Source organism: Microcebus murinus, chromosome 10 (genome assembly GCF_040939455.1).
Source record: "Microcebus murinus isolate Inina chromosome 10, M.murinus_Inina_mat1.0, whole genome shotgun sequence".
Lineage (NCBI taxonomy): Eukaryota > Metazoa > Chordata > Mammalia > Primates > Cheirogaleidae > Microcebus > Microcebus murinus.
The window spans coordinates 5,290,009-5,306,398 of NC_134113.1; the positions used below are offsets into that span (position 1 = coordinate 5,290,009).

General features: G+C 48.7%; 1 protein-coding gene across 1 annotated transcript in view; it reads right to left on the bottom strand.

Annotated features, from left to right (window-relative positions):
• PARVB (parvin beta) overlaps positions 1 to 1,911 on the bottom strand; it is a 90,455-nt gene extending 88,544 nt beyond the window's left edge. Inside the window, exon 1 of the mRNA XM_012757645.3 lies at positions 1,740 to 1,911. Coding sequence (XP_012613099.3) covers positions 1,740 to 1,836 — 97 coding nt within the window. The 5' untranslated portion in view covers positions 1,837 to 1,911. The remainder of the gene's footprint in view (positions 1 to 1,739) is intronic.
• Positions 1,912 to 16,390: the final 14,479 nt, after the last annotated feature.

A 16,390-nucleotide genomic window follows, 5' to 3' on the forward strand; every position in this document is an offset into this window, starting at 1 on the left:
TCTACTCCTCTCATCGCAGGGCTCTGGGCCACCGGGGTTCCTGGCGTGCTTACATTGAACCAGACTGGCCCTCCGTTTTCTAGACACACATTAACTCATGAGAGCAGGATGCAAGGCACTGCACTGGCAAACTCAGGACCAGCCCATGACTTTCGGCGTGTGTTCTTTGTACTCCCAGAGCACAAATACCACCTGTAAACAGCTGTGACAGTCCAGAACATTCCACGTCTGCTGTTCTGCGGAAGACTTTTCTCTGGTTCCTTCTAGTCTCAACCCAAACATCAGGTCCCCAGAGACCTTCCCTGGGCACTCTGACTGCCCCGCTGCATTTCCGCCACCGCACCTGTCACCACGGTACTATCTGTTTATTCATCACGACTGCCCGTTCCCTGAAAGCGCCAGGCCCCAGAAGCAGACTGGGGAAGGAGTTGGGAGGGGGGCGTCTATAATTATAAGGCGGAAAGAGGAACTGAAAAGATTTCTGGTGAGGGCACTGCTGACTGCAGGGGAGGAGGCACATCAGAGAGGCAGTGGCCCTGGCAGAGAGCAGGGTGACAGCCACTTATCATCTCATTCAGGAGACCTGACAAACAGAGATTAACACAAGCCGGGCGGGTCCTCAGGGCAAGGCCTGGGAGAGCAGTGTCCAATTTGCTTGGAAACACTCCAGGGGACCTACTGGAGGTGCCGGGGCTGCCAGGGAGCTGGGTAGTGCTGGGGCGACAGGCATCCCTGGGGCACACGCTGCCTGGGGGCAATGCCCCGGAGGACAGGCATTCCCTACACCCGCACAAATCCCCGGGGTGGGGCGCACACACACAGCCCCTGGGGGTACATCTGTCACCGGTGTCCCACGGGCACACACGTCCCCAGGAAGACACAGTGGAGCTACCTGTGTCCCAGGGGTACACACTCATTGCTGGAGGCACAGGAAGAGTCCTGGGGGACAAGTCAGTCCCAGGTAATTTAAAGAAAACACTCCACATACCCCCAGCTGGAGGGCTCTTTCCCAGTGACCTGCCCGGGGCCAGCCCCTGGGCTTCCTGCCTCCTCTCTGCCTTTTCACAGCGGCACCCCCATGCCTCTGCCCCTCTGAGATCTCGTAATAAGGCACTGCCCCAGGGGAAGAACCTCAGGCCCAAACAAAGGGAGAACTCAGGAAGCAGCTCCCGGGAGGCCCTGGGAAAGCTGTAGGCTTAAAGACGCCACGGTGCCCCTTGCAACTCTAAAAAACTTAAAATGTACCAGGAGGTAGGGAGTTTTTCAGAAATATTTTCGTGAGCACATGGGCTGAAAAAAAAACCGGGGGATCTCCGCAGGCCTTGCTCGCAGGGCTCCCCGGCCTCTGGCCGCATGTCCCAGCCCCCTCCTCGCCTGCCTGCCCCACGTGCCTGCGGACGCGCGCAGCGACACCGGGTGTCCCGGCCGCCCTCCCGGCCCGGCGGCGTGCCAGCCCCGCACGGCGCTAAATAAATGGCGACTGCGCGAGGGTGGCCGCGGGAACCGGACGTCTGCTCGGCCCGGGCCGCCAGGAGCCGGCGGCGCGCGAGGGACAGACGCCGCCGAGCCCCAGACGCGGCCCGGGCCGGCGCGGCTGGCTCCCCGCTGGAGCCTGGGGAGCAGGACGGGCCGTCCCCAAGGTCGCGCCGCGGAGCCTGCGCTGGGTCCCGCCGGCGGGGCGGGGCGGCCCGCGTGGGTCCGGCACGGCGGCCGGGCGCGCCTGCGCGGGGCGCACTCACTCTCCCTGGCCTTCTTCTTCCTCGCCAGCGTGCCGCCCAGCCTGCCCAGGAGCGACTCGTCCTTCTTCATCCTGGCGGGCCGCGGCGCGGAGGACATGGGCCGCGCGTGGGGCCGGCGCGGGCGCAGCGCGTGTGAAAGCGCCCGGAGCCGCCGCCGCCCCGGGGAGTGGCCGAGGGCGCCGCCCCGCCGCCGGCCCCCGCCCCGCGCCCGGCCTGGAGCGCGGCCCTGGGGCGGCCTGACAGCCGGTCTGCGCGCCCCAGTGGCCCCGCCGCCCGTGCCGGCCCCGCGCTGCGCCGGCTGCTGACTCTCCAAGAACCGGGGCGCGGGCCGACACCCAGGGCTCAGCCTGGGCCTTTCCCACCACGTCTGCGCCCTGGGCTTCCCCGGGCTGTGCGCACAGTGCTCCCCAGCCACCCTCTGTGGCCTCCGCGTGTCCTGGAGGCGACCAGAATCACAGAACCACACAGATGCGAACTTCAGTTGTCGAGGTTCTAACAAGAGCCCAACCTGGGGCTGAGTGAAACCCTGGTGAACAAGGAACTGTGCCCACCTGTCAGAAGCTTGGGGACAGGGTGGTGCTGGGGGACAGGGGCCCTCGGTCCACACCTGAGCTCCTCCAAGGAGGACTGGGGGGTGTTTGCGGAAGCGGTGACGGGGAGCCCTGGGCACGGCTCGGGCAGGTACATACAGTGGGTCAGCGAAGAGCAGGACCGCGGCTGCGTGGGTCCCCGGGGAGGGAGAAGGGGGGAGGGCAGGCGCTGCAGGAGTTGGAAGCCGAGGAGACGGAGGAATGCGGGCTTTGAGCGTGGCCTGACGTGTGGAGTGTGGGTTCTGCGGGTTCCTCTGGCTGACGTGTGTGCACACAGCAGGGAGCGGAGACCCATGGCTGAGGAGAGAGGGGAGCAGATCCCTGCAGAGGCCATGGCTAGCGGCCCCAGACCTGAAGAATCAGCAGGAGTCAAGGCTGGTGTCCTGCTGGGCGTCAGGGTGGTTGTGGGGTCATGCCCCAGACGCAGGGGCTAGCAGAGGGCGGCGCCTGGGCAGGAGCGCTGAGTTCAGGTCCGAGTGTGGGTAGGGATATTTTCCCATCTCCCTTGCGACAGCTCAGGGCCTCACACTGTAAACTTCCGTCCAGTGGAAGGGACATTTATGTTGGCCGAGTGGGTGCCGGGCCAGGCCTCCAGCCAGGGGTGCCCTGCAGGGGTTTCTAGTCAGGGAGAACAGGACGCCAAGGGACGCCCGGCACACAGCAGCCTCCTGGAGGGAGGGGGAGCAGCCCGGGGCAGAGAGGCTGTCCAGGAAGGGACGTGAGACCTTCGTTCAGTAAAGGAAGCGAAGACTGTCCGGGCAGGAGGCAGAGGGAGAGAACGCTGCCACAGTGCCAGGCTCACCAGAACACAGTGCCACAAACTGGGGGGCTCAGGACCACAGAAATGTGTTCTCACAGCTGGGAGGCCACCGGCCCACACCTGCCTGGTGCCCTCTCCGGGCGCCTGGTGGCATGCTGGCGGCTTGTGGAAGCAGCGCCCTGATCTCTCTCTGCCTGCCCTTCCCGTGGCCTCTCTCTGCGCGTCCCAGTGTTTATAGGGACACAGTCGTGTGGGACTAGCGCCCACTCTAATGACTTCATCGTAACCTGATCATCCACAAAGGCCCTCGTGATGTCATGATATAGACGCTGGTTTTCATCCACTGTTCCTGGCTCACAGCTCCCATAACCCTGTGATTTGCTACGTGGCTAAAACAATAAGCGTGTCTTTTGTTAAAAGTATTTGGGGCCGGGCGCTGTGGCTCACGCCTGTAATCCTAGCTCTTGGGAGGCCGAGGCGGGCGGATTGCTCAAGGTCAGGAGTTCAAAACCAGCCTGAGCAAGAGCGAGACCCCGTCTCTACTATAAATAGAAAGAAATTGGCCAACTGATATATATATAAAAAATTAGCCGGGCATGGTGGCGCATGCCTGTAGTCCCAGCTACTCGGGAGGCTGAGGCAGCAGGATCACTGGAGCCCAGGAGTTTGAGGTTGCTGTGAGCTAGGCTGACGCCACGGCACTCACTCTAGCCTGGACAACAAAGCGAGACTCTGTCTCAAAAAAAAAAAAAAAAAAAAGTATTTGGCCTTCTGTCCTCGGCTACCGAAGCAGCTTGGGAACAGCGTCGGGGTAACGGGGAAAGGCGGTCCATTGCTGTAGCGCCGGGCACTTCGGGCCCCAGGAAACAGCACCCGTCTCTGCCCTCCTCCTGCCCTCCTTTCACCTGCGCCTTCCCCCCCATGTGGGGGGGGGAGCGTAGACACTGAAGATAGACTCTAATCTGGCCCGCCTTTCTGTCCTGGAGCTGGCCATAAATTCCCTGACCCACCTTGTCTGATCATAAGACCCCATTTCAGCAGGGGCGCTGCCCCATGCCCCGGAGGAAGGAATGCTGCCCAGACAGGCCTCGCCGGGTGTCCCCCTCAGTCTAATAGGATGAGATCAGACCCTTTCTGTCCAATCTCGTTTCTGCACGGTTGTCCCTGCTTCGGTCGTGCCTACCCAAGGAAGTCTCCAGAAAGGGCCCACGAGGACAGGGCTCAGAGCACTTCCGGGAGCTGAAGCCTGGGGAGGGCATGGAAGCTCCGCGCCCCTTCCCCATACCTCACCTGGCCCGCCTTTTCCCCTGGTGTTCGTCGGAATCCTTTATGGGGAGGAAAAAAATATAAAAGGCCATTACAGGCACGAAAGAATTTCTCTAGAAGATCCCGAAGGCCTGACAGTGACCCACGTATTGCCTGGAGGGCGAGCTACAACCAAGTGATCCTTAGTTGTAAGAGGAACTGGCTTGGGCTTTACGTGACAGCAGGATTCCTAGAATTTTGTAGACTTAATTTTTATAAAAATAGAATCATATTTTAAATGCAAGCGTGGTAATTATGACTAAGAAATCCTTTGTAAACCAGCAACTTCTTGGTAAAGTTCATAATGGTTCCCTTTTCCAGGGTGGTTGATGGCTTTTGCAGTCTCAGACTAAAAGCACTGCGTTCGTTTTCTCACTTTTCCTTGCACCTCTTTGTCCAGAGAATGGGATGTTTTCTTATTAAATGTAATAAGCAGGTTGGAACATTCTTTGAAAATTATTTTGTCAGGTACAATGGGTTTTTGTCTCATACGTGCTGCAGATGACATTCAAGAACCTACCCAAGGTACCTTGCATGTGTCGATTTATGATTTTACCTACAATTCCTGTTTCCCTGAAATGTATAAAACCAAACTGTAATCTGTCTGACTCAGGACCACTTACTCAAAACTTCTTGGGTTTATATATTCCCAGCCCAAGGTCACTCATATTGGCTCAGAATAAACCTCTTAAAATTAAAAAAAAAAAAAAAAAAAAAAAGAACTTGATAGCTGTGGATTCATTTGTATTTTTTTTCAAGGTAAGGGAAAGGACAACGACATAAACTGCAAAACCTCCCCCTTTCTCCTGGCCTGGCTCCTGAGGAACTTCAGAGCCAGCTGTCTCTCTGGGGTAGCCTACCTAAAACTACTTTCCAAATTGCTTTGCAGAGCGGCAAACATAAGTATTAACTTGAAGGTTGGGAAGTGCCGCTTTTCAATAAAAAGAGAGAATTTAATGAGATACAGAAGTAGGAACCTAGCTCCTGTCTCCGTCGGCTCAGCCTTGCCCTTGTTAGTATGCTGCCCACATGCAGCCCGTGCCGTGGCGCTGCATACATTTTACATCTGGAGAATAACTATGAAAATCAGATTACATGCAGCTATTAAAGAAACCCATTTGGTTTGCTTCTCAACTGTGGCTTCCAAAGAGGCCAGTTCTTTAGAAGCTTAATTAAGCCCGTAACGCACTCCACACCCCTTTCGGGGCCCCACACTGTGTGGTCTTCTTGCTCCATTTCAGTGACCCTGATTCTTGGCATGGAGACTCACTGGGCAGTGCAAATAGATGGACCAGGATCTAGTATATCTGAACAAACAGAAATGTTCCTTGTGTGTATGTAGTGTCCAAATACAATTGACCCTTGAACAATACAGGCTTGGACTGTGAGGGTCCACTTATATATATGCAGATTTCTTTTTCCAATACAAGTTAGGCCTCGTATGCCTGCCTCTTCTGCCTCCCCTTCCACTTCTCCACCTCTGCCACCCCTGCCACCCCTAAGACTGCAAGACCAGGCCCGCCTCCTCCTCCTCTGCCTCAGCCTACTCAATGTGAAGACAAGGAGGAGTTAAACCTTTACCATAATCCACTTCCACTTAATGAATAGTAAATAAATTTTCCCTTCCTTATGTTTTTTTTTTTTTCTTTTTAGAGACAGGGTCTTGCTCTGTCACCCAGGCTGGAGTGCAGTGATATGATCATAGCTCACTGCAGCCTCCAACTCCTGGGCTCAAGCGATCCTCCCTCCTCAGCCTCCAGAGTAGCTGGGAGTACAGGTGTGCATCACTTCGCCCAGCCCTTATGATTTTTGTGACATTTTTTTCTCTAAACTTACTTTATTGTAAGAACACAGTATCTAATACATATAACATACAAAATATGTGTTCATTGACTTATATTATCAGTGAACCCTCTGATCAACAGTAGGCTATTAGTAGCTAAGTTTTGGAGGAGTTAAAGGTCACGTTCAGATTTTCAACTGTGGGGGATGTCAGTGTCCCTAATGCCCGCGTTGTTTAAGGGTGTTTAACAGAATTGTATAGCAATTGTGTTAAAACAGGAAACCCAGTATGGAAACATGAAAAACATGAGGAACTTTTACCTAGCTCTTGTATGTTACTGTTAATAAATTGGTCCAGCAACGTGAGCAAACCAAACAGCCTTAAAAGTAATGAAGTAGGAAAATGGACAGGCCAACTGGTAGACACACACAATGGGATACTGCTGGGCAATAAAAAACAACATTGTAAGGATGTAGCCCCAAAACATTGTTGTTGAATGAAAGAAGCCAGACAGATGTGAAACGGTACAGACTTCAAGATCCACTTACCTGAAGCTCAAGAACAGGCAACCCCTGCTCTCTGTTTGGCAGTGGTTGCCCAGGGGACAGGAGGTCTTGCCTGGACCTGGGCACCGGTGAGCCCTCCGGGTGACTCCACGTCCCCGATCTGGTGGCAGTCACCCAGCAGATACGTAAGTGAAAAGTCACCACGCTGTGAGCTGAAGCGTGTGCGCTGCACTGGGTATAAATTAGACCTCAATAAAGTCTTGGGGGAAAGAAATTTAAAAAAAAGGGACACCCCTGGGCAGGATGGCTTGAGTTCTTTCCGTGTGTTCCGAGTTTCCTTCCTTACAGAGTGTGTCGTACGGTGATACGGCAGCCCTCTAAGTGCTAAAAGGGGGTTTCAAAGCTGCAAGCCTTCTCTCCCTTTTCTTTAATACAACTAAAATGAAGCTGAACTCTCTCAGAAATAAATAAGTAAACGAAAACAGCCCGCAGGTCTTTGGGAGAGGAAAGGAAGCTCATTCTCGTGAATACTGAGACTGTGAAATGTTTTCTTGTGATGCCCATTTTCAAACCTCCAGGCAATTTCAGGAGAGTCAGAAGCGTGTAGAGAAGTGGTGGAAACGCTTAATTGATTCAGCGGTGGAGAAAATGCCTGATTCCCCCCAGGTTATACTCCTGATGCAGCCGCACTGCACTCTGGGGCAGCGTTTCCGAGCTCGCTGTAATCATAATATCTAAACCAGCATTTTAAATGGTGTTATTTAATCAGGTTGCCAATTCACTGATCTGGCAAGAGGGTGACCTGTGCTTTTCACGGTGAATGCGAAGAGCAGGAAAAGATGACCGCACTTGCCTGGAATTTTAAAGCTGTGGTGGTTAGGTTTTTCCCCGCGCTGCGCGTGAGCAGTCCATGAATCACTGACCGCCTTTTACTCAGACGATTTCGGAAACATCAGCAAACTTTGATACAAGGGAAGTTGGGTTTTCATTTATTAGCAACTCCTCGGAGTACTCTTTTTGCATACTAGGCAAATCAAACTACATATGTACTTTGTTAACTATTTTATAAATGAGGAAGGAATGAATAACTTGGTACCAAGTTACTAGTTCCCAGTCTCCTGTGGGGGAAACTTGGTAATGTCCCCTACAAGATTATGCCCTATTCAAAAGATACTTCCTTACTTCCTTCTTTCCATTCCTCCTCGATATTAGACAATATGGGATGAGCAAACGCCTTGAAAAAAATGCCAGTACCTCTTATGTGCATGGGAGAACAAAGGCAAGGCCTACTAGACATTCACACTTTAGTCTAAATTTCCTCCACCATTCATTTGCCACATACATATGCATTACCTGCCTACAAAATAAAAGGTTTTGCTTTCCTCCTCCACCCGCCTGATTTAAGAGCAGTGAGGGGATGAGAGCTGTGATTTGGGTAAAAGAGAGAACGGTGAGGGAGGTAGGAGAGAACTGAAGGGTGGGGCTTTGGGGACTGAACTTGCACTAGGCTGCCAGAGCTGAGGATGTGGCCACCACAGCACATCATGAGAACGTTCCCGGTGAGGGGACAGTGGTCGAGAGCAGAGGTCTGTAAGGGGCCAGACTTTGTCACAGTGATGCAGCTTTGCCATTGTAGCTTGAGAGCAGCCGTAGACAAGATGTGAGCAAATGAGCGTGGCTGTGTTCCAATAAAACTTTATTTATGGACACAGAAATGGGAATTTCATATAATTCGCATATGTCACAATATCTTTCTTAAATTTTTTTTGTCCCAAACACTTAAAATGTAAACTTATTCTTTGTTCACAGGCTGGACAAAAACAGGCATTGGGCAGATATGCAGGCAGATTTTAGCAGCCCAAACTGAACTTCCTCCACTGTGCCTTTGCCGGTAGTCCTGACGGCGGCGGTAATGGTGATGGCACCACTAAAAACCAGTGTTTGAAAGCAAGAGTGATTCAGAGTCTATTGTTGTGAACTCTAAGGGACGATACAAAACCTTCTGTTGCATTAGAAATGCATTGGTACCCCACTCCTGGTACAGAAAAAAAAATGCATTATTAATATAGTACTTCCCAAAGTGGGTCAGTAACAATTCCAAAAACAATTCTGTAGAATTTTCTGCACGGTGATGCAAAGGTAGGAACACACTGCAGCATTGCTTGTCACACTGGGAAACTGGAACCACCTGAACGTGCACCTTTGGTTGACAAATTACAGCAGAGTACAGCCCAGCACGGAACGTCGTCCAGCGACTTGGCCAGGGAACAGCACGGGACTGTCTCGCTGGTTGCGACGTCCTTCACGATAGGTGTTAAGCACAAAGGCAGGCTGTGCTTTCTACTTTACACACTTACGTATTCATTCCACAAATATTTATTGAGAGCTGTAAGCTAAAAATAAAATTCTAAGCACCAAACTGATTGAACGGACCCCCTCTAGGCCAAGAGGACCCCAGAGAAACGTGATAAGCTGAGTTCCGGACCACGACAGAACAGGAGGGCAGACACAACAATTCTTTTGCTTGTTTTTGAGGCAGGGTCTCGCTGCGTCACCCAGGCCGGAGTGTAGTATCGCCATCATAGCTCACTGTAACCTCCAACTGCTGGGCTCAAGTGATCCTCCCGCCTTGGCCCCCCAAAGTGCCAGGACTAGAGACATGAGCCACGGCGCCCGGCCAGACGCGCCTTATTGTACTCTCTCCTTCTCAGGTTCTCGGACGCAACGGCTCATCAGCATTAATGTTAAAATAGAGATGGTAAAACTGACAGCACGGACCGCTCGTGGCAATAAGATGCCAAATTACAAACAGGACTTAAGGCCAGGCCAGACTAGGGGTGAGCCACGCACTCCTACACATAAAGAACAAACTATGTTGTAATTGCTACAAGATTTTTCTTTTTCTCTAGCACCTAAACAAGCACCGGCACGGAGGCAGGCAATATTACAGCAATTTGCAGGTCACCGCCGCCGGACACTGACCCCATCCCCTGTTCCACAAGCCACAGCTGCAGCTGTCACTGAACCGCAGGTGGATTTCAGTAACTTTCCCCGATGAGAGACTACTGGCCATGGACTGAAATCACTTAAGTGTCTTTTGTGTCCCTGTTTCCCATTTTAACACACAGGACCTAATTGTAATACTTTTGAATGTTAAGTCTCCACCCCGAATTCAACACGGGCCATAAGTATCATGCATGTTTATCCAGCACACATGAGGCAGGACCCACTTCATGAATATTCATAGCTCCTCCTGTAACCTGTTTATTGTAAGCACGTGGCCAACTTGTTCAGCTTCAGTTCCTATCTTATCCCTCCCTCCCTCCCTCGAAGTGTCTAGTCTTTGCCCAAGGCTCTGCTTCCCAGCCTGACAGAAGGGCCACCTTGCAGGACACAACCCTTTACAAGAAATAAAGCTAAGGCAGCTCACACCTGCAATCTTAGCACTCTGGGATGCTGAGGCGGGAGGATCGCTGGATGTCAGAGGGTTGAGAACAGTCTGAGCAAAAGCGAGACCCCATCTCTACTAAAAATAGAAAATGTTAGCTGGGCCTGGTGGCACACACCTGTAGTCCCAGCCTCTCAGGAGGCTGAGGCAGGAGGATTGCTCGGAGCCCAGGAGTTTGAGGTTGCTGTGAGCGAGGCTGATGCCATGGCACTCTAGCCTGGGCAACGAAGCAAGATTCTGCCTCAAAAAAAAAAAAATAAAAATAAAGAAAAAGAAATAAAGTTCTCCTTTATTTAATTTATAGCTCTTGTGATTTTTTAGTTGACAGTGCCAATTTATGCAGCTGTGAGCCCAGGGCTTTGGGGGTACGCCTGTGAACAAAATAAATAAAGCCTGCTCTGTGAGTTTACATTCTAATGGCAAGGGAATTAAATTTGCAATTTAAAAACCCACATGCGTATGTATGCATGTATTTTACATATGTGTGTATATACACACACATTTTACCTGTATATAAACCGTATGGAAGCCCGACTCTTAACCTTCCAATATTTTGTCATAGAATAACTGATTTGAACTCTGCCTTTTTATCTCGGTACAAAAAATTACAGGTTGATGTAATTTACAGCAAATAGCCCTGATTTCAGAACTAACCAGAATACATTTTGATTGAGAAAGTGAATGCTCAGTTAGACAGGCGCAGCACAGTCACCGGTTAGAATCCCGTCTGGCGCAGAATTGATAGCAATCTCCATTCGTTCAGCTTGGCAATTTGTATGTTAAAATCCGTGCCATGATTATGCCTCTAGCACACCTCCTGTAGCTTATTACTAACAGAGATCAGAGGTCTGAGCAGCTGTAAGCAAATTATGCTTTTAAATCAGGAAGATATTAAAATGTGAAGCTCAACTCTGTATGGTAAATTATCTTAAGACTATCAAAATTTCAAATTTGCAAGGAAATCAGTAGAATGGAAAGCTTGGAAAAACTATTTAAACATCAGTGCTACATAAATATTTATTATAATGAGCTATTAAAATGTGAAGCTTAATTTTTTTTTTTTTTTTCAGAAACACAGTGGGGCTGGGTGAGGTGGTTCAGGCCTGTAATCCAGCACTTCTGGAAGCCAAGGCTAGAGGATCACTTGAGCAAGGGGTTCGAGACCAACCAGGGCAACATAGCAAGACCCTGTCTCTACAGACATTTTTTAAAAATTAGCTGGGGCCACCCAAACCTATAATGGCTGAGAGAGCAGACACCTGATGGGGCCCGAGGCCTCCCACGGGTACCCCTGGACACCCGGCCACCACCACAGCGGTGCCTCGGGCAACCTTGGACATGGCACGTAGGGACAGTGAATTCTTATTACATACGGGGCTGCTTGCTCAGTCCTGACCCATTCACCAGCCCATCATCTCCTCTCTCTTATACTGTAACAGGATTTTTTATAATTTTTTTTGAGACAGAGTCTCACTGTTGCCAGGGCTAGAGTGAGTGCTGTGGCGTCAGCCTAGCTCGCAGCAACCTCAAACTCCTGGGCTTAAGCAATCCTTGTGCCTCAGCCTCCTGAGTAGCTGGGACTACAGGCATGCGCCACCATGCCTGGCTAATTTATATATATATATATATATATATATATATATATATATATATATATATATATTTAGTTGTCCAGCTAATTTCTTTCTATTTTTTTAGTAGAGACCAGGTCTTGCTCTTGCTCGGCTGATCTTAAACTCCTGAGCTCGAGCAATCCGCCCACCTCGGCCACCCAGAGTGCTAGGATTACAGGCGTGAGCCACCGCGCCCGGCCACCCACTACTTTTTTGGCCGAGTTCTCACAGACTCTGCCTAAGGACCGAAACGTAGGTGACTGTTGGCTACGCCATGCCGGCCCTGAGGACGTCACCCCATATCAACACGTTTGTTGAGCCCCTTCATAATTTCTCGAACATTCAGCCTCTCCCCGGAGGGGACAGTGACACAAACATCGCATCTCTCCTCTCTCTCCCTCGCTCCTTGCATAACCGACGTGCACTTTCAAACCACGAGGGAACAGCCCCGTGCACGTTCAGACGGCCCGGCGGACCGCTCACACTCCTGCTGCCCGAACCCGCTGCCCAGTGCCCGCCTCTACTTCCACGAGCTCCCTCGCCCCGTGCTCCGGGGAGCGCAACCAGAAATGTTGCCGTCACAAGGGCCACTCTAAATCCGCAGCCGGGCCGCACAGCAGGAGGTGAGCGGCGGTGAGTGAGCACACTTCCTCTGCCCGGACAGCGCTCCCGTCACTCGCGTCACCGCCTGAGCTCCTCATCCTCCCGATGAGCGGTGGCCTTCGAGCCTCGCGGGGCACAGACCCCACTGTGAGCTGCACCTGCCAGGGACCTGCCTCGCGGCTCCTTATGAGAACCTAGTGCCTGGTGAGCCGGGGAGGAGCTGAGGCGGTGATGCCAGCGCCGGGCAGCGGCTGCAAATGCAGATCGTCATTAGCGGAGAGGTTCGACCCCACGGTAAACGGAATCTGCCTGAATCATCCTGAAACCATCCCCCACTCCCTGTCCATGGAAAAATTGTCTTCCATGAAACCGGTCCCTGGTGGCAAAAAGGTTGGGGACCGCTGCTCTAAATGACACACCTCATTGCCCCCAAGTGTTTCCAGCCCTTTTCTGCCTTTTCGTTTTTTTTTTTTTTATTTCGGCATATTATGGGGGTATAGATTTTAAGGTTTAAATAAATGCCCTTCCCCCCCCCCACAAGTCTGAGTTTCCAGCATGACCATCCCCAGATGGTGCACATGTCACTCATTATGTATGTATATACCCACCCCTTTACCCCCTCCCCCCTGCCCAATACCCTATTACTGTAGCACCTATGTGACCACTTAGGTGCTGCTCAGTTAATGCCAGTTTGCTGGAGAATATATCTGGTGCTTGTTTTTCCATTCTTGGGATACTTCACTTAATAGTATGGGTTCCAGCTCTAACCAGGAAAATATAAGATGTGCTATGTCACCATTGTTTCTTAGAGCTGAATAGTACTCCATGGTATACATATACCACATTTTATTAATCCATTCTTGGATTGATGGGCACTTGGGCTGTTTCCACAGCCTTGCAATTATGAATTGTGCTGCTATAAACATTCGAGTGCAGGTGTCTTTTTTGTAGAGTGTCACTGGATCATTTGGGTAGATGCCCAGCAATGGGATTGCTAGATCAAATGGTAGATTCACTTGTATCGCTTTAAGATATCTCCATATTGCTTTCCACAGAGGTTGAACTAGTTTGCAGTCCCACCAGCAGTGTAGGAGTGTTCCTCTCTCTCCGCAACCACGCCAGCATTTATTGTTTGGAGACTTTTTGATAAAGGCCATTCTCACTGGAGTTAAGTGATATCTCATTGTAGTTTTGATTTGCATTTCCCTGATGATTAGAGATGATGAGCATTTTTTCATATGTTTGTTGGCCATTCTTCTGTCTTCTTTAGAAAAGTTTCTGTTCAAGTCCTTTGCCCACTTTTTAATAGGGTTATTTGATTTTTTCTTACTGATTTTCGTGAGTTCTAAGTATATTCTAGTTATCAGCCCTTTATCAGATGCGTAGGATGCAAAAATTTTCTCCCATTCTGTAGGTTGTCTGTTTACTTTCATGACTGTTTCTTTGGCTGTGCAGAAGCTTTGTAGTTTGATCATGTCCCATTTATTTATTTTTGTTGCTGCTTTGATTGACTTTGGGGACTTCTTCATAAACTGTTTGCCTAGGCCGATGTCTAGGAGAGTGTTTCCAATATTTTCCTCTCGAATTCTAATAGTTTCATACCTTAGGTTTAAGTCTGTTATCCAGCGTGAGTTGATTTTTGCGAGAGGTGAAAGGTGTGGGTCCTGCTTTAGCCTTCTACAAGTGGCTATCCAGTTTTCCCAGCACCATTTATTGAAAAGGGATTCTTTTCCCCAGTGTATGTTTTGTCTGCTTTGTCAAAGATTAGATGGCTATATGAGGATGGTTTTATATCAGGATTCTCAGATCTGTTCCACTGGACAATATTCCTACTTTTGTGCCAATACCAGATTGTTTTAATTACTATAGCTTTGTAGTATAGTTTGATATCTGGCATATTAATACCTCCCATTTTGTTTTTGTTGCCTAGAATTGCTCTTGATATTCGGGGTCTTTTTTGGTTCCATACAAAGCGTAAAATTATTTTTTCTATATCTGTGAAGAATGCTGATGGGATTTTAATAGGTATTGCATTGAATCTGTAGATCAGTTTGGGTAGCGTTGATATTTTAATGATGTTGAGTCTGCTGATCCACGAGCATGGTATGGATTTCCATCTGTTTACATCCTCTGCTATTTCCTTCCTCAGTGTTTCATAGTTCTCCCTGTAGAGGTCTTTTACCTCCTTGGTTAAATATATTCCTAGGTACTTTAATTTCTTTGCTGCTCTTGTGAAGGGTATTGAGTCTTTAATTTGGTTCTCAATTTGATTGTTGTTGGCGTATATGAATGCCTCTGATTTCTGTGTATTGATTTTGTATCCTGAGACTTTACTAAATTCATTTATCAGTTCCAGGAGTTTCCTGGTTGAATCTTTGGGGTTTTCTAAATATAGTATCATATCATCAGCAAACAGTGAAAGTTTGATCTCTTCTACCCCTATTTGATACCTTTAATTCCATTTTCCTGTCTGATTGCTGTAGCCAGGACTTCCAGCACTATGTTGAATAGAAGTGGAGATAGTGGGCAGCCTTGTCTGGTTCTAGTTCTAAGTGGGAATGCGTTCAGTTTTTCCCCATTCAGTATGATGTTGGCTATGGGTCTGTCATATATGGCTTGTATCATTTTTAGGTATGTCCCTTCTATGCCTATTTTCTTAAGTGATCGTATCATGAAAGGGTGTTGAATTTTGTCAAAAGCTTTTTCTGCATCTATTGAGAGAATCATGTGGTCTTTGTTTTTGCTTCTGTTTATGTGGTGAATTGCGTTTATAGATTTGTGTATGTTGAACCATCCCTGCATCCCTGGGATGAAGCCCACTTGGTCGTGATGGATTATTTTTTTGATAAGCGTCTGGATTCAGTTAGCTAAGATTTTGTTGAAAATTTTTGCATCTATATTCATTAGGGATATTGGTCTGTAGTTTTCTTTTTTTGTTGCATCCTTTCCTGGTTTTGGTATCAGAGTAATATTCGCTACATAAAAGGTGTCGGGGAGGTTTCCGTTCTTCTCGATGTTGTGGAATAGTTTCTGCAAGATAGGTACTAGTTCTTCTTTGTAAGTGTGGTAAAATTCGGGTGTGAAGCCATCTGGACCGGGACTTTTCTTTTTAAGGAGATTTTTAATTGCTGTTTCTATTTCAGCTGTTGAGATTGGTCTGTTCAGGGAATCTATTTCTTCCTGATTGAGCCTAGGGAGGCTGTGTGTTTCTAGAAATTTGTCCATTTCCTCCACATTTTCCAGTTTGTGTGCATAAACATTTTTGTAGTACTCATAAATTATATCTTGTATCTCTTTGGGATCAGTTGTGATATCGCCTTTTTTGTTCCTGATGGAGCTTATTAGAGATTTCTCTTTTCTGTTTTTAGTTAGCTTAGCCAGTGGCATGTCAATTTTGTTTATTTTTTCAAAGAACCAACTTTTTGTTTTGTTAATCTCCTGAATAGCTTCCCTGTTTTCAATTTCGTTTAGTTCTGATTTGATCTTGTTGATTTCACTCCTTCTGCTGGGTTTGGGGTTGGTCTGTTCTTCTTTTTCCAGCTCTTTGAGTCGTTTCATTAGATTGTCTATTTGTGATCTTTTTGACTTTTGGTTATAGGTATTTATGGAGATAAACTTTCCTCTCAGAACTGCTTTAGCTGTGTCCCAGAGGATTTGATAACTTGTCTCTCCATTGTCATTTTCTTCATAGAATTTTTTTATTTCTATCTTGATTTATTCATTTATGAAGTAATCATTTAGTAGGAGGTTGTTTAATTTCCACGTTTTTGTGTAGAAATGTGAGTTTCTGTTAGGGTTGATTTCTACTTTTATTCCACTGTGATCTGAGAAGATACATGGTATGATTTCTATTTTTTTTAATTTCTTGAGGTTTACTTTGTGTCCTAGGATATGGTCAATCTTAGAGAATGTCCCGTGAGCTGATGAGAAGAACGTATTTTCAGTGGATTTTGGGTAGAATGTTCTGTAAATGTCAGTCAGACCCAATTGTTCTAGAGTTTTGTTTAAGTCCATTATTTCTTTTTTTTTTTTTTTTTTTGTTT